General features: G+C 35.4%; 1 protein-coding gene across 1 annotated transcript; it reads left to right on the plus strand.

Moving 5' to 3' along the window:
- Positions 1-6,688: 6,688 nt before the first annotated feature.
- Positions 6,689-8,445, plus strand: LOC128156778 (uncharacterized). Its single transcript, XM_052819066.1, has 4 exons — positions 6,689-6,759; positions 7,055-7,122; positions 7,224-7,587; positions 7,876-8,445. The coding sequence occupies exons 1-4, from the start codon at positions 6,689-6,691 to the stop codon at positions 8,312-8,314; spliced, it is 942 nt and encodes a 313-aa protein (XP_052675026.1). The 3' UTR covers positions 8,315-8,445.
- The last annotated feature ends 11,145 nt before the right edge of the window (positions 8,446-19,590 follow it).

Consider the following 19,590-nt stretch of genomic DNA (forward strand, 5'->3'; position numbering starts at 1 on the left):
TTCGATGTACTATTACTTATTGATAATATGTTTTACGGTGCTTTGCAAAAAATCATTTGATTTTAATTATTTGTTCAAAATATACAACGATTAGATCTACGGAGCGCATTTCATATTTCCACGACGTCATGTGACGTCAAACTGAAAGGCAAACCTGTCACTTTTTTTTCAAATTAAACACCTTTCAGTTCCAAAAACTTTTTAACCCATTTATAAAATGCCCGTTCATACTATAATTATTTGTCAAGAGTTTGTATAATATATTTTGTGGCCTATCGTAGATCATTTAGGTCCGAAAATCTCTGTCCAAAGTTTCGATAACGCAAAATCCATAGGTGCAAGATCCGGGTGGTATTGCAAGGGGGGGGGGGGTTGCAGGAAGAGCTCAAAATATCAGTTCTTCCATCTTTAAACATCCAATTCCATTTGCAAACCATTGTCTCAGACATATATGGGCCATCTCTAGCAGCATCTAAAAATCTTTAGGACTTATCGGATATTTCCTGCTTGCATACAAAATTTAATGAAGGCTCTGTGCTCCAAGATGTTCATCGACGCTAACGTTTAACTTTAACAAAATGACCTCCATAACCGAGTCAGGCAGAATCTAACGACCTGGCCACGGGGCCATAAAAGTTAGACAAGTTTACTTTTGATCTCAGTCTCACTTTTTCACTATCTATTCCTTTTGTAAAAGTGAGACTGAGATCAAAAGTGAGCTCGTCTATCCAGGCCAGGTCCCGGGGCCATAAAACTTAGACTACCGAAGCACACCTTAAAACATTGGATTATCACCTGCACAACTTTTTCTCAACTGCCGACTTAAAACATCACTTCCAATCTCCGCACCGTTGCTATAGATGCCAAAACAATCGCAGCTAAATTAAATTCTCACCAACTGAAAAACAAAAATACAATTTGACAAACGTGCAGGACCTGGATTGGAATCGCTTAGGGGCAGGAGATATAGTTTTCCTGTACAGAGAGGAAAATGGAAATCTTGTCAAGTCACTAAACAGCATTCACCACCTAATTCCTACATGTACGTCGTTCAGTCGTCAGACGGAAGGAAGTTGCATAGAAACAGAAGACACCTTCATGCAAGTAACTACCGTGCTAAGAATGCTCCCCGAATTCATGGCATGTGAACTTGTGTGAATCGAAATTTTGCGCCAAAGCATTCAGTTACGTGACTATTCGAACACCAGTTATGAAAACGACGCAAACATTACCACTGAACCGACAAACGTACCTGTTTGTTGCAACCCCAAACTATGGTGGCATATTTATGCCATCCACTTAATTTTAATCAGCATAGCATATCACGTTAAGTCGAGATAACTATCTCGTCAAGTCAAGATAACTTTCTTGTTTCTCAACAAACTCCGACTTCTATTTTGTCTAGTCAACATAAGCTATTACATTTTGTTGCGATAACTATCTCGGCAAGATGAGATAACATATATCTTGTATCTTGACTAAAATTTGTTGCATTTACAAATGCTGCCATCCACAAAACAATATAATACATGTACATGTATAATGGTTGTATTGTCGTATTTTGAAACTCATTACTCGATCCCCTTACGTTTCTATTTTTCAGTAATAATCTTCTATGCAGATCAAAGGAATCCTGGATAATGAGTTCCAAACTTCTATTATCAAATATATGTTTATAACTTATTTTGTTTTGTGAACGACATGTTAGACCATGTGCTTTATTCAACTCGTTCACTAAAAGTAACTTTACAGGATGAAGAGCTCCCTTAGGGGGAGATAAGTAAAACATAAACAAGAGTTACTTCTCTTGTCATTGGATATTAAGTAAAATAACATTAATTATACTTCTCTCTTTTTTGAGCATAATGTACAGGTAAACAAAACTAAAAATAACAAAAGTTCAGAATTAATTAGAATGTGTCTGGTTTAAGAATAACAGTAATTCTGTCCATTTAAAACACAAAGTCTGGCAACATCCGTCCTGTCTGAAGAATCTTCAAAACACATAAACCATTTGCTCCTGCTTTTGTTAGGCAATTTGCGAGCTGTTTTTGTCCAGAACACCACTGAATTTTCCTCACATCTCCTTGAGTAACTGCTTAAGTCAATGCAGCTATATCAATACGAAGTCTCCTGTCCTCCACCAGTTTTGTCGAATGCACAGATTCTATCACACTCTTATTGTCTATAAATGCATAAATTTCAATGGATTTGCTGGGGACTCCTAAAATTTCCTCTAACATGTGTCGATAGTAAAAACTTGCCTCCAGTCCTTCTTGTAGACTAAGCGCCTCTGCTGCTAGGGTGGAGCGGACAACTCTTCTTATCTTTTTAGCCTGCCAGAAAAGGGGACAGCATTTCCCTTGTCTATCCATAATCCAGATAATGACTCCTTGAGTACTTCCCACTCCATCATTCAGGTTTCCTAGAGATGCATCGGTAAATGTCATTATCTTCACTGAAGTGAGATCTAAAGCTGGAAATCTTAGAATACTTTTGAAGTCTTTAAGCCTATTTATGGTTTTCGTTGCTCTGATTAAGTCTGCCATGTTTCCACTTCTTAGCTTAGTGCTCATGTTTATCATTTCAAATGCAAGGTCTGGTCTTGACCCCTGCACTGCCCAATTGATCTGCCCTATGATCTGTCTGTATGCAGTCTGTTCTTCAGTGCTTAGCTGACTTTCCTTCTGATATGCTCTCAGGGGATCAATCTCTATACTTTGTAACTTCTCCATGTAACTAGTGTGATCCAGTTCTATCCCTTCCTGAGTTTGCTTAACGTAGAAACCAATATATGGAAATTGGCATTCAGCAATTTTTCCTGCTGAAAACCTCTCTCGTAACCTGCAAATCTGCCCCTCAAAGATTTCGTCTCCAGCATGGAGAAAATCATCAACATGAGAGCAGATGATTCCATGAAGCCTTCCATCCTTTCTATAGCAGAAGAGAGCCGGGTCTACGCTACACTGTTCAAAGCCGAGTTTATCAAGTTCTTCTTTAACACTTAAGTAAAACTGTCTGGCACCATCTTTCAGTCCATAAAGACAGTGTTTTAACTTCCATATCATTCCTACAGGAGTGATACTTTCCTTTGGAGGTTGAAGATAAACATCTCTATCAAGTTTTTTTCCTTGTAAAAAAGCTGACTTAATGTCTGTGGTTTTGACATCCCAGAATTTACTTGCTGTTATTGTCAAAAATATCTTAAGACCCCCTTTTCCAACTGTCGGACTGTCTCTTGGAATATCAAATTCCTCCTCAAATCCACGTGCTACAAGTCTTGCTCTTACTTGTTCTTCTTTTGAAGTGATAACCCATCTTGTAGATAGTCTATTTTGTCCTTCATCCAGAACTTCAGTGTATGTGTCAAAGTTTTTGAGCTTCTCTAGTTCATTTTGTTTAGCTAGGGATATATTGTCACAGCTTGTATTTTCACATGTTGTAGAATTAACACTTTCATCGCTGATTCTTTCCCAAGGGAGCCTACTTAGGTCTACGCTCTTTTGTTCTTCACTCTCAACATCTTTTACATTATACCAATTTCTGTTATTACCAGAAGCTTTGCCTGCTCTGCCAAGAATTGTTGCCTTTATCCAATTTTCATCCTCCGATCCCATCTTATACTGAATGTTGTCATTTGTTTTTAGTGCAAAATTGCGTTGAGGAGGTAAAGGTAACATCTGTTCCTCTTTGTTCTCTGACAGGTATTCAGAAACTGTACACTTTTTAAGTTGCTTTTCACTTGCTTTTCCTTTGTGTGGTGTTCTTTCTTTATTTGTGCCTGTAGTTTCAGTGTCTGATATCTTCTCTTCTACTTGAGTACAGCCTGCGGTTGCTTTTTGTAATCTGTTAGGGGACACTCGAACAAAAACTCCCCCATGGCGAACAAAAACAACTTTTCCATTCTGAAACACAACTCTACCAGGTCCAAGCCATCTGTCTCTACCCTCACGCTTGTAGTACACCAAATCTCCATTTTCATAACATTGTTCAGCTGCCCTCACTTTGTTCAGTAATGCCCGTCTGATTCTCTCATCAGCTTCTGCCTCTATGTATGCTCGTCTGGTGCTGTGCAGTAAATTCAGATGTTTAGCAAAAGTCTCACTCACTGTACGGCCTTCTAAAGCTGGTAACTTGTCTGTCATAATGTTGGGTAGATTGGGGTTCCATCCAAACACAAGCTGGTGGCTACTAAAGCCGTTCCACATCTGTAATACATTCCTTGCCATGTTAGCCCAGCACAACAAGCTCTGCTCATTTACATCTTTGTAGTCCTGTTCCAATTTTGTTAGCATCATATCCGTTACGGAGTGCACTCGTTCACACAAGCCGTTCTGAAATGGGCTTTCACCTGCGGATGTGCACACTTTGACGTTCAAAATTGATGCCACTTCTCGCATTTCGTCAGAGTTAAATTCTCCTCCATTATCTGTCATAATTGCACCCATAACACCAAATATCCCTATCCAGTGAGACATGATTTTATCAATGACATCAGTTGTCTTTTTCCTCTGGATAAAAATGGAAATTGTGTATCTGGATCACATGTAAATCAAATGTAAGATCCACTTTCCTCTCCAGTACTTCAGATCCATGGCCACCTTCTCATTAAAGTAAGTCGCCATTGGAAATGACACAACAGGCCGTGAAGGGGTTCTTGCATAGGTCTTGCACACATCACATCTCTCTTCTATTTTTTCAAGATCCTCGTCAAAGTTGTCTCGCCAAGCACCCGCATCCTGTAAGAGGGATACTAGTCGTTTCTTTGGTGGGTGCGCAAACTGTCGGTGCAGTTTTAACAGAGTTGAGTATCTCTTTTTTGGGTCTACATCATCAATCCTGACTGAGCAAACTTCCTCAACAGGTATCATTTCTGCTTTATCTATGGGAATACAATAATGTCCAGAAGAGGTCGCATTAAGGTTCATTGTTTTCCCTAAAATCTCCGCTGTGTCATCCTCTAAGTTCAACTTCACACCAGCAGTTTTCATAGCCGTTCTTGACAACAGCAACGGAATGTCTGAATCAACAACATCAATTATTATGGTCACATCTTTCCCTGCTATACGAGCTGGAATTGCAAATTCTCCTTCAGATTTCAGACGAGTCCCCCCTCCAAACTTAAACATTTTTCTGCCTTCAGTTTTCTTAACTCTATTTTTGTCCAAATCATTGAGTGAATCGATGTATGTGTTGATCCATGCACTACCACACACAGTACTACTGCAGGCACTGTCTAGGACTGCACAATTTCTAGCTTCCATCCCCAGGTGTCTTATTTCCTTTGGTTGGTTACCTGTAAACAGTACGAATTCTTCTTCCTCAGTTGAACATGCATTTACTTTTGCCATATTTTCCCAACTATGAGGACATGCTGCCATCAGATGTCTATATGACCCGCAAGACTTGCATGTCAACACATTTCCATCTGGTCCTGATGGATTCATACTCTTTTTAACTGCTGAACTGCCTGCTCGTGATTGTCCCCCATGCTGACCTCGATAAAAGCCTCTACTTTGGCCACTTTGAAATCCTCTGCCCCGCATCTGCTCACTTCTTCCCCCTCCTCGATAAAATTTGTTGTTCCTCATTCTAGCATATCCAGCTGCCATCAGCGCGCTTCTTCGTTCTCTGCAAGGAATGCTGGTTCAAGTTTAATGGACATTGGTGTAGAAGAAGAATGTCCTTCACAAGTTTCACCTTTGAATTTTTTAAGGGATTTCTTAGCTTCCTCATACAGAGTTTCTTTATTTTCAAAATTCATTCCTGTCAAAACAATCATTCTTTCTTCTTTGCTAATTTGTGATCTTTTGAGTAATTTGAATGCTAAAATCTCTGGAGGTAATTTCATATTTTTCTTCTCAATTTTTCTGTATTTAGCATCAAAAATGGAAATGTATTCATTGACAGATTGTCCATCAGACCTTTTAAAATCTTCAAAGTCTTCAAATTTCTCTAAGCTCTCTGCTAAATCATCTTTGGCCAAATGTTTGTCCAAAAATTCTATCAATGTTTTCAAACCTGTCTCTTTTTTGAGATCCTCCAAATTCAGCTGATCAAACACTTTTTCTCTTATCTGGGACTCATCATTTTCAGGAAGAGACAATGCTATAGCAACACCTTGTTTCTTTTTATCTAACTCAGTGACCTCTTTCCATGCTAAAAGTTCTTGCTTGAAGAGTTCATAACTTTTGATTTTAGGATTGTACAAAGGGGGGTTGATTTTTGTTGACATTTTCTCAGTCCACTAACACCACTGTTTTTCACATTTATCAAACTCTGAATAACAAGTAATTAATTGTCACACCTCGCTTACACTGTTTCTAACACTAGGAATCACCAATTTTCTTTCAACCACGCTCTGCTACCATTGTTAGACCATGTGCTTTATTCAACTCGTTCACTAAAAGTAACTTTACAGGATGAAGAGCTGCCTTAGGGGGAGATAAGTAAAACATAAACAAGAGTTACTTCTCTTGTCATTGCATATTAAGTAAAATAACACGACAGTCTTTGCAAATGACACGAATTTTAGTAAAGATGCAAGATAAATTATCGAGATAGCTATCCCAACAAAAAAAGCCAGTCTTGATCGAGAAACCAAAAAGTTGTCTGAACTTGACGAGATAGTTATCTTGACTTTACGTGATATGCTATGTTGACCCAAAATTATGTGGATGGCAGAAATATGCCACCATACCAAACCACGCGCTCAGACAGGACCGTCAGACCACCGGCAAAATTAAGTGACTATATCGAGTGATAACTAAGTACTGCTTGAGAAAAAAAACCTGTAATAAAGAGTTTAGAAATTACATATTTTTGTCTAGTCTTGTGTAATCTCTTATCAAATTTTCGATGTAAATGGGTAATATTCTGCTTTTTATAAAAAAAAAATGTCACATATTTCATAGTCTTTTATTTGAAATTCGGAAGTTATCCGTCTTTAGTTTTGTCTTTTATGTTTCTGTCATAAAAAAATAGAAGCTATCATGACTGTCTCTATCGTATTTGACAAGATGGGCCTAAAATTTGTATTATTTCTAATTTTTAGGTGGCCATGTTTACTTCTAGTGATAACAGACAGTGTCCTCTTTACCCAAAGTGCCCACACACGTGACTGTAAGTATTTGTATTTTAGATAGATAAACTAAGTTCAAACTAACAGTTCATCAACAATTATCTGTATTTGTTACATGAATTTCACTTGTGTCGTGATTCAGACCCCCACTTTACGACCGAACAACTCATTCACCATTTTCATGCCCCGTTGATCACCGACGCTTCCGGTCTGGCCGCGAGTCGTAAACACAGGGGTGTACTATATACTCACAACGACAGCGAACACCCGACCAACTATGTCTTCGCAATCAACGCATCAACCGCAGCCTTGATTTCCACGTTGATGGTTTACCCCTCCAGTAACTTTGATTGGGAGGATATTGCTGTGGGACCTTGCGGAAGTACAAGTTGTATTTACATCGCAGACACGGGAACCACGGGAACAACCGATGTTTACCGCGTGGAGGAACCCGACTTTATCTATTCGGATCAAATACTGCAAAATGCAAAGAAAATTACATACACGTAAATTTACATATGTAGTAAACTTGCTTGTAAATATGTCAAGGGGATGTGATTAATTTGTTACCGATTATTAAATAGGCATGATCAATACGTTTGAGGTTTATATTCTTTTTAATTCAGATCGAATTCCAGTATCATTTTTACTTTACGAACAAATTTTGCAACTTTTGAACCCCATCAATTTTAGCTTAGATTTTAACCATACACATATCAATAAAGCATAATCAAATTGATAATTTTTTTTACGTTCGTTCACGAAGAGACTGACGGGTTACATGTATTTTGTAGTTGGACTGGGGTTCCGAGCAACCATCTTACATCAAGAACAATAATGGTGGATCCGCATGGAAATGTTTACTTGGTAAACGACAAAGTCAGGAATATTGGGCTTATTTCCCCAGACATGTGGACCAAACACCAACCTGTGGACATTGCAACTCCCTACCTCCTGAATTTTCCTCGCGAAGTTAACCGCACAACAGACCCAGAATCCGGAGACATTTCCTCGGACGGTTCTCAGGTTCTGATACTAACACACAATCATATTTACTATTGGCACGTTCGACATGGCAATATACTTTCGTCTCTGCAAGGCGATCCCATTACTGTTCCTAGACTTCATGGTCATCACTTAGGGGGAGTTTGTTGGGACTTGGATGGAAGAAATTATTACACTGTAAAAGAAGGGAAAAACGCCCCACTCTACATCCATCAACGCATTAATTGAAATAATTGTTTCTCTGACTCTTTGAATTAAAATTAAAAAAAATTAATTCAAGTGCATTATTTATCAGTGTACATGCATTTAATTATAATATACATACATGCTCCAATACAACGAGTAAAGCTGAATAAAGGACGTGAAAATGACGATTAAATTCTTTTGATACTTTTCATGCGCGGGTCAAGAACATTTCCGCTAAATCAAGTTCATCGCCAAATGTCATGCATATCTTACTACTATATTAAAATAATAGACTCGAATTTTTGGTCTTTAATACCGATTAACCGGAAGAATACTGTCTTTTGTTTTATATATTTTAAACATCATTGGTACTTGAAGATTACCAATTTGTTTTTATTTTTTCTCAGTTAAGCTTCGGTAATTAATTATCAACGAGCATTCTTAAAAAATCTCGGAAATCATCTGGATTTTTTGGATTTTACAATCCTGCGCTTGCGCAATACATTCACGCTAACGGGATCTTTAGTTTATGTTTTCACGATATCACACTATTTGCATGAATAAACTCAGAGATGATAATACAAATACGGGTAAATTTTCACGGGAAATTTGCTATATATTCTGTTCATATATATTAATGATTTCTTATGAGAGAAAGTATAGAATAACAAATAGCCTATACATTTCATCTAAGTACCTGTACTAATACTTTTGTTATCGTGATGACAAAAAATATTTGATTACATGCAAAAAAATTCACATTATATTTCTTAGGAGAATGAAGATAGAATATGTTTTATCGCAAAAATTAATTATGTCCTACGTACCCAGTTTTACGATAGAATGCGTTCCGTGTATAGTCTCTGTAGCAAAGAAATTACGTGTACGTTGGTGAAAAAGTGTTGAATTCTTCCATTATATGGATTAAAATTTTTAGATGAAAGGCATTTACAGTCTCATAAAAGGTTTATTATGATGAATTTGACCGGTTTTTTTCCAGGCAACTTCATTAATTTTCTCCAAAATCGTTCCGGAGCGATTTTGCAATTTTCTGCTACATTACGGGTATATGGGAGGCATTCTACCTGTGGTGAGGGCCTTTCAAAGTCTAGTAATTATGTATGAAAAAGTCACATTGAGGAATACGCTAATTAGAATCCACGCCAACTTGTTCAAAATGTGATTTCCGCCAAATATCGAACACGCCAAACATAATACGTTTACTGCATGTCTAAATTTCATGAGACTTAGTACACATACTAATGCTAGCCTAACTCAGTGATAACAAATAAGAAATTCATTTCATTAGATACGTAACAATGGGCGGACTTCATTTGTAACACGATCAGTGCATTTTGGTCGGGGAGGGAAGGGGGGGGAGAGCAATGATGAATCATGCTTTGACCATTAAATTTATGAAGTAACATAATCAAAGGGGGGGGGGGGGGGGAGAAATGATGAATCATGCTTTGACCATTAAATTTATGAAGTAACATAATCATTCCATAAAATATAACCAATATGCGTTGCTTCAGATTGCTTTGTTTAGTTATCCTTTCTACTGACATGTCTTTTTTGGACATTGCTTGTCCGTTTTGGACTCTAATTTAGAATCTGTACTGTATTACAACTCGCAGACACCGGAACCATTCGAAGAGTCCCATCACATAATCTGTAGAAATGCAATCTTGGTGGCAGCCATTTATTTCCTGCCATGTTCTTAAAAGTCCGATATAAGAGAAGAAACCTTTACTTAAAGCATGGTAATATGTCACGAGGAACGCTAGATTCACGTCAATCAATCGGCTGAGTAAAAATTTTAGATTTCAGAGAACGGAGAATCAAAATGTAAATACTAGTACGTTACAAAGACATAAAATACGGAGCACGACGGAGAGGTAAAGTTGTTAGGCAACACAACAGTCGCTGTAAAAATGAGATGAAAGGTTAAAACCAATTATTATAATTAAATATCAAAATTCAAGAAATTTCAAATAGAAGGTGAAGTTTACTTTTGGGACGTGCATGGTTGGTACATCTTATTGCCAGGACTTTAGTTGGTATTGTACCAATGTAATGTAATGTAATGTAATGTATTGGTACATTTCACTGCCAGGACTTTAGTTGGTATTGTAGCTCTACCACATGACAAACCAAATCAGCAACTGTTAGGTTGAACATGGCATATTCACAATATACAATTAACTTTGCAAAACGAATGTGCTAACATAGTATAGAATATCAGTAATGTCCTTAGCAGACAGGCTGAACTGTGTACCGCTCTATAAAGATAAGAAACATGACTATCACTTGGTTCATTTAAGTATTGAATCCTTATTTTTTGAAAGATATTGTCCCATAACTGCAACGGTGTGTGCATACAAATTGAATAACGCGCGTTAGCGCGTTATGAAAATTTGTTTGCACACACCGTTGCAGTTATGAGACTATATCTTTCAAAAATAAGGATTTAATGCTTATATTTACATTTTTTACATTCTTGCCTTGTACGCAAATGCGAATTATACATCAAAATTACTGTACTATCCTATGGGTAAGTTTAAATTTATGGAAGAGCCACTGTAACAGCCACAAGCGTGATCTTTGATTTTCGCTTGTGACGTTGTATTTATCAGCGTTCAACGTTTGTGACGTCACAATTAAAACTCGTCAATTAACCTTTTAGTACCCTTTCTGTGTTATGGTGCTATATCTGCAGTAGCTTTACATGCAAAATATACGTGGAATGTAAATATAATAGGTTATCAGTTTCTGCAGATTAAAAGGTAAGCTAAACAAAGCATAGTAAGGATCTATCATTAGAACCTGAATTTGAACAAAAATATCTCGCAATGTTATTGCTTTCATACTTCTAAACACAAACTTATACTCACAAATAGAATAGCGTCCTTCAAAATGTGTGCATTTAACGATAGCTGCAATAATCTTGCTCTATACAACTTGTTTTGATGTTTTGATCTTGAGTTTAGGAGGTGATTTTTACGGCCAGGGCGTGATCAGTTCCAACAAGCCCGTAAAATCAAAGAATGATTCTTATTACTTAAAATAATTATATTTTTTGAAATTTTACAACTAAATGTAAAAGTATTGACATTCATTTTGTATAGTTATGAAATCCCTGCTTGCGTTACAACAATACGTCATTTGACATATACATGTATATTGACACGTGTGTTGTACAACACTGCAACGAACACGTGACATTGATAAAATCAGTACCTATACGTTACAAATTTGATCAGATAAAAACAACAGAAAATATAAATGTAAAGAATTTTGTCTAAAACAAGTCGCTATCGCTTTTGACTTTCATCTTTCTGACAAGATTAATTTTTTATGGATGATGAACATACTAACCGTATATAAAAATAAAATTATGATTAACATCGTCATGATTACTAGGCGCCTTCTTCAACAGCCTCGACATGTCTGGTATGTAACTTGCTTGTTTGATTATCAATTGTCTTGCAGAACCACTAAATCGTCAATAAATGAATTTTATATGTTACTTAGTACTAGTATTTATCAGGTAGTAAGGTACTTAAATCACAAAATAATACTCTTTTAACAACAACAAAAAGTCCGTTTAAGGTGGCATTAAAGAACAAGAAATAAGTATCTGACCCATTAGTACAAGATTTTTCTATTTATGTGTACTTTAAACTCTGGGTTTTTTTTTTTCAAGAGAAAAAAAGTTTCGTTTTTATAGTGATTCTGTAGGCTTTATGTCTTGAGGTTACGTAAAGTTTCATAATAACTTCAAAATACATATCCATCATAATGACAAATATACCCGATGTTATAAATATTTAAAAAAATGTTTGCCAGTTCCACATTTCGAGCACAGATCACTCCCAGCTATCTCCTCGCCACTTATCAGACACGCTTCCGGTCTAGCCGCCAGTCGCCGACACCATGGGGTGCTGTATACCCACAACGACCGCTCTAGTCCTCATCCCCACGTGTTCGCCCTCAACGCATCTACTTCCGGTCTGACCAAATTCTTACAAATGCCTCTGAATTGAGTTTCAGGTTGGTATTTTTGGCCATTTAAAGTACACAAGATAAATTCAAGTATGATTAAATAATAATTGAGAGAGAGAGAGAAGAGGGAGAGAGTATACAAAGAAAAAATGACAACTCAAATAGTATGAAGTTTTCGGGGATCACGTGTCAACGTAAGTTGCGCCCATTTTTTTAAAAACGAATCAAAAGTAAATATCTGATCCAAATTGAACTGTCTGTCGGATAAGATTTACATGTTTCTCCTCTGAGCCGAATGTTAAAAAATTTTATCTTCAAAGAAGGTTGGATAAGGCGTGTAAATGTCTATATTAGGACGAATATGATACATGTACTTTAAAATACATTATCAATAAATCTGATAATATTTTTAAAAATCATTTAAAATAATGTATATTTAACAGAACACCGGTTTGTAACCTTTAAAGATCTTTAATACTTGAATATGTTGATTTATTTAACTGACGCATGCGTAACAAAACCTTCAACCAATCATAGTGCCTTTTCTTAAATTGAGTGGGTCTGTGCTTCATATTGTTGTCATGGTCTTAATAAGGTCTAATGGAAAACAAATCGATTTTAATCAACAAAAACGAGGAGAGTTGACCCACTATACATTGAAAATATCGTTTTGTATCCCAGCAATTGAACGGTTTAGAAAAATAATAGAAGTCCATTAGTTCAAGGCCAAAGTCTTATATATAGCATTTTAACAACGCACTTTTTTGTGACTGAACTGGCTCTGTGGTTAGAATATTCAAGACGGAATATAGTTAAAAGTGTGCTTTTGCAAACTTGTATTATAGCATCATCAAATAGATTTAATAGGAAAATTGAAATTTGTATTTCACGTCTTACACAAATTTCAATTTTACGACTTGCGTTGTAACCAAATGGGCATTTGCGCCATCTCTAGAACCAGTTTCAACCAATGGTACAAACTATCATTCATGTTTGGTGGCTGCTTTCTAATTTTCTCTATATATTTTGGATTACGATCATTCTAAAGAACAAATTATTAGCAGTAAAAAAATCAAGACGGGTTCATAAAAATATACCTTGATCTAAAACGTACATTATTACTAATATCATTTAAATTGCACAAACTTCCTTGTACAAGGCATATGTATTAATTGCACACATTTTCAAAATCCCTAGATTTCATACTGATCATACGGACAACCCCTGTGAAGTGCTAATGGTGGACCCGCAGGGATATGCCTTAGTTATCACCCGAAACGATGGACTCATTGGGGGAAGTCACAAACAGCATATGGGATAACCCCGGCATCGTCAATATAAACACACATTACAGACTTAACCATCACATTCACTATCCTGTTGCAGGCGACATTTCTCCACGTGGAAACGAAATTCTCATTCTTACCAAACACCAAATTTATATATTACTGAATGTTCATCTTCAGTATAACTACAAAGGTGCAATGAGCACCGGTGTTTCGCACACTTTATATGAGGGCAGCTTTTATTTAGGCATGAAAGAAATATGTTTGGATAAAGATAGTTTAAATTTTTACGTTATTCCGGAAGGGCAATACAAACATATAGACTATTATGTTCGCCATTATTAAATAGGATTGAACTTTGGAGAGCAGAGCAGCAAGTCGCAATAAAAAAGAGTATTTGTAATCCATTCTTTTGAAAAACTTAAAAAGCCTTTTTAGAATTTATTATTTTTGGAGTTAACTTAATACGATAATTTTTTCACACTTGAGTGAGTGGAAAAACCAGAACTATCCATATTGAAAAAAATAGAATAAACACTCTACCTTCAAGTTATGTTTGTTTTCAAATATGTACAGTCTAATTTAAATTCAGTTTCTTCATTTGGTTGTAATCTTAACATTTATATATTTTATCTGAATGCAGTTTATTGACATCAAAACATCGCAATGGTATTTTTAAAAACTCTTCTGTTTCTTTAATTAACTTCTTTTGAATTTAATTACAATAGTACGTTTTTGAAGGGTTTAAAAAATCGACCTAAGCCCAGCGTCAATCGCCTTGAGCAGGATTGTTTTAACAAACAAACTATCGAAAAACCATCAAACCAACGCCGTAAAGTTAACCCATTGTTGTTTTGAGTTAGACTGTAATGTAGAAGGGGATATGACTGTTTTGTCCATAGTTTTGTAGATATCCGCTATATGTGCGTAATTCTAAGCCCTGTTTTGTTGACTGCCTTTGGTCATCCTAATCCCTTATAGGTATAAATATTAAACAGACATTAGTGCAGTTTATCACCTTTCACGTGTTTTAAGAATTTTTCTGAAATAAATTCCTAAAATGAAAGAGTAGTATAGAGTTAGGTAAAGAAAGGTTCATCCTTGCTGCGTAGGAGGATAACAATAACATTCATGAATGTGGTTTATTCTGCCTCCGAAAGCGATTCTTGTTCCGGGACAGAAGTGAACAATTGCAATCGATCTAACAAATATAAAAAAACAATTGTCAATCATTTGGTTATATAGTAAAAGGGTCCTATATTTCTTCTCGAACTTTAATTCTATTCTAATCTTACAACTAAATGCTTTTCCCTTACAAATGTACAGTAAAACAATGTCATGTAAACCCCACAAACTACTTTAATGGATAGCTTGTTTAAGTCCCATACCTTCCTCCCATTCGGGATGTGTACCCTATCCTCCAAGAAAAACATACATACATTTGGTGACCATTAGGTCAATAAAAAGGTAGCATTTTGATTACTTATAAGGATATTTCAAGTCCCTAGGCTTATATCAACCTTAGGTTAAATTAAATGACATAGTGTTTTAAATATTCATAAGATAGCCCCAAAAATCAGTATTCCCTATAACTGCTGTCAATGAGTACGACCTCTAATAGAAAGCAAGAAATAAAGTACCATAAATTCTAGTTTGCCGTAACTGTTCGACAGGGACCGGATGTCGAGAGCATTTTGGGATCGGAGGTTAACAAAAAGTAATCAAGGCGACATGGTCACATCGTGTTAAATCGATTTTCTCTTGATGTAACCTTAATTAAAACGAATGAAAAACATTGAACTTGAAAATAGAACAAAATTTCCTCCTGTTTCATGTAGAACCGGGGAAAAATCGACTGATTGAATGCAAAAATTAATGCACAGTTATTTTAAAAGAGTTTAACCGTAAATATGCTTTAATTACGCACTACATCATCGTTAGTATATTAAACGTTTAATTACACCACAAATACGCCTCGTTCAATGAAGAACATAGGGAAATAAGTGCCCACAGAAGGTGTATAAAAGACATGTCAAATAAAAAATCTATAAATACAACATTCCAAAGATTCTAAAGTTTGTTCACTACGATTACGATTTGTAAAAAATACCTTTTTAAAGTTATAAACAAGCAACAGATTCAATCTGGTGTATGCATGTCTAAATCTAATCCAAAATTGATTTTTTAAGGTTTTGGTGCCATTTTATTCCACATATGGACCTTCAATTCATTTGTGCATCTGTATATTTCTTGTACATTTAAGGAGGCCGACTTTAGTTTGCATTGCGCATGTTTTTGCGCATTCTTAAATAATACAGTTGATTTATACTTCTTATGAATTTTTTTCGATATCATTTATAAAATTGAACACAATAAACAAAATACAGATAAAAATATCTAGATTTTTAAGGGAAATTTTTATTTTTAACACGATTTTTACGTTGTGCGGTAGGGGAGCATTGCCATTGCGCTTTAATGACGTTATGCTAAAATGAAGCTTTTTAGGAGTACGTTATAAGAAATAACATAAAAGAATAAGTAAAAATTGTACGCTGTTGAAATTTTATATACAGAATGATGCTATCCTCGAGGACATTTTCCTCATCGCAAGGAAAATTTATTTAGTTTGTTGTCGTCAGCTGAAAGTAATCGCCGTAAATAGTGAAAAACGAGAAAATTCAATGGACAACAGTAATGATAATAACCAAACGTATGGTAGCATAAACTGATAAATTCACCATCACACATAATATGTTTTACGGTGTGACCGTTGGGGCGAGCGCAGAAGGAACCACACATCTGTCATCATTGTTAAATGCAACCCGTGGACTTGCCCTAACCAAAAACTTTGGCTTTGTCTCGAAAACTTTTACCACCGCAAGGAACCCGAAATTATCAAACTTTTATTCCAATGGCCCCTTCCTAGTCTTATACGCTTAAACAAACTACCACTGAGCATTAATAAAATGTTAAACAGACTTACATTGTATTAAAATATTTTGATAAACACAACGCCGTTTTTTTTTATGCAGAAACAATTATGTTTTATCTTTTCTTTACCTTTTAATAATGATCATTAAAATCAGTAAAAATAAATTTTGTTTGTTATTTCTCATTTTGTTCCTTGATGTAACCCGTGTTTTAATTATTTTCCTCAGTGACATTAATTTTGTTTTAAATTTTTTTAATTTTTGTACGCTATATAAGCGTTGTAGACATGTGCTCTCACCCCTTTCTTAGTGTGTGATATCCAATATTATTTGACCACATATGCAACTATATAACAAATACATGTACCGGTAGATATTTTAACAGTTTAATTCTTTTCATTTATCTATTCATTACCAAATGACGTGGCTGCACGTAGATCTAATAATGATAAGACTTTTCTTTCTTAATAATTTTTTGTCACCTACCTAACGTATGCATATATGATTGGATCAATATGACAATAAATTTAGCATGGAACTTGCATGTGTATTTACTAAGCAAGAAAAAAAAATCATCAAAACAAAACTAATCAGCCAAAGAGTCACCGTTAACACTGATACTGAGTACTTCCTACATGATCCAGTACATATGCTTGATCCACCTCTAAATGTATCGCGGGAAATTAAAACGCGAGATCTTTGTGACGTCATAGTTAACATTCTTTTGCGCTCGACAGTTTTCGTAAATTGTCGGATAAATTCGGAAAAGGAAATGACGTCATATGTCAGCAAAAGTTCAGTTTTTTTTACGTAAGCTTATGAATTATGTGTTGTTTACTGTAATGTTTTTAGAAGGATTTTTTTTTATTGTTAAATGAAAATGATGTATGCGATGTAGAGGTAAGAATTTTCCGTAGAAACACTTTCTGTTCCACCATGTTGCTATGCACCGCAAAGGATCACTGGGATAGTAGAACGTTTTCACGTGGCCTCGTAAAATTTTCTTTGAACAATGTGCAGATTTCAACTCGAATTTCCTCCGTTCGTACACGTTGTCTATGGAGCTCGCTACGCGAGCGGCGCTTCGCGCCGCCTCGCTGCGCTCGCTATAATTTCCTATTGTTTCGTAACATATTTATTTTAACGAGGCCGAGTACAGAATGCGTACGCACGCTTTCGCGCAGCGTTTCATTTGTATTGTGACGTCATCTTTTTGCTTGATTGACGCCATGGCGTGATGGTTTCAACTGCAGATATTCAGCGAAATTTGTTAAAGATAGCTCGTTTGATGTGTAAAATTGATATTATATTGTGGAATAAACATAAATGTCTCGAAGTATTAGCTATATTTGGGCTCGGGTCGAAAACATGAAGAGGGTTCAGCAAGCCTAGCCCTCTCTCACATTTTCTTAACCTTAATTCATATTTTTATTTCAAGACGGTAACCAAATATTTTAAAAAAATGTGATGTTATATATTTATTCATTACTTAAATATGTCTGAATGTTTTAATAATACTATAAAGATCACCATTTCCGCCTTTGTCAAATAAAAAATAGCCATTATCTGACAAATCCGGGAAATTGGGCATACAAAAAGCAACTTTGATAAAACCACTGGAACAAACCACGAGGTAAAAGGGTTTTTTCTTTGACCATTTGATGCTTTTAAGGCAGAAGTTTTAGAAAAATTTAAAAAATGTGAAAAATTGATACATTTCAAGCAAAATCCCATAGGATCCTATGTTAAAAATTAACAAACTTTGAGATGACCCCTTAAACAAACGGTGTGGTAAATGTCTTATTTTTTATCTTAAAATAATAATTATATCAGTAGAAATTCATTTAAAAAATTTCATTAAAAAATCTAGGGCAGAACAAATTATACCCGGCCTCGTTAAAATAAAAATAAAAATCCACAGAAGCAGGATATTAACTAAATGAATTGTTATAATGTAAATGCTATAAATGCATGTAATTTCATATTCTCTTACTTTTAAAACATTGACTCAATAATATCCTATTTAAACTGAGGAATTCATTGCCCACGGGGCAGGAATACGGGCCTTTATTTTATTTTTATTTGGGGGGGATGGGGGGTGACAAATATGGCCATTTAGTGTAAATGGATTTTTTTTTAGATTACTTCAGTTACTTATTGCTGTTGGTAAACATCAAATAAAAAAATGGGGGTAACAGTCAGTAGAGTCATGGATAAGGTTAAAGAACCCAAAATGAAGCTTAAAGGGACATGGTCACGATTCTGGTCAAATTTTATTTTTCGATTTCTATTGTTTACAATGCTTTAGTAAGACATTTCTAATAATCAAATAAAATTTGAGAGTGATTCGAAAAGTTATAAGGAAGATAAAGGGCTCACAATTCTTTGTCATGTAAACAAGGCTCGTGTCCTGTTTTTGTTTACATAGTCAATATACCAGTAAAAAATCTTTTTCCAGCTTATTTGTCTATCTTTTTATTTATTTTAGGCATGGATAAACAGTCCCTAACGTTTAACACATTCGTTTTAAGTCTAAAACTGAAATTTTTACTTCAACGTTCAAAATGTAAACAAACGCTTTGTTTACATAGCGAAGAATTTCAAGCTCTGTAACTCGCTTATAATTCAACAAATTACACTCAAATTTCGGTTGCCTATTAAAAATGCCTTTCTGAAGCAGTGTACATATTAAAATCCGAAAAATAATTTTTGACCAAAATCGTGACCATGCCCCTTTAAATGCAATAATGAGATTCCCTGACAGGTCTATCTTAAGGATATGGCATTCAGGTGAACCTCAAGGCGTATGGGCCTCTTGTATCTTTTTCATTTTATGTTTATCAAATTTGCGCAATTAGTCAACAAGCCTCTCAGGTCTATAATTCATATATCATAAAAATATTCTAGGAAATTTCGAATCACCGAAAGTACAAGACAGACTTTAATAAGATGCTATGTTATTATGTCATATACTAGTAACTTCAACATTAATGAAATAATAATGATGGAAAACCAGACCTAGTTGTACTTTAAAGTGAGGTTTGGTTGTTATAAAATGAAATAAGCGTCATTGTTGTATTTTTTCGACTAAAATGGC

The sequence above is a fragment of the Crassostrea angulata genome, chromosome 7, assembly GCF_025612915.1.
Source record: "Crassostrea angulata isolate pt1a10 chromosome 7, ASM2561291v2, whole genome shotgun sequence".
NCBI lineage: Eukaryota > Metazoa > Mollusca > Bivalvia > Ostreida > Ostreidae > Magallana > Magallana angulata.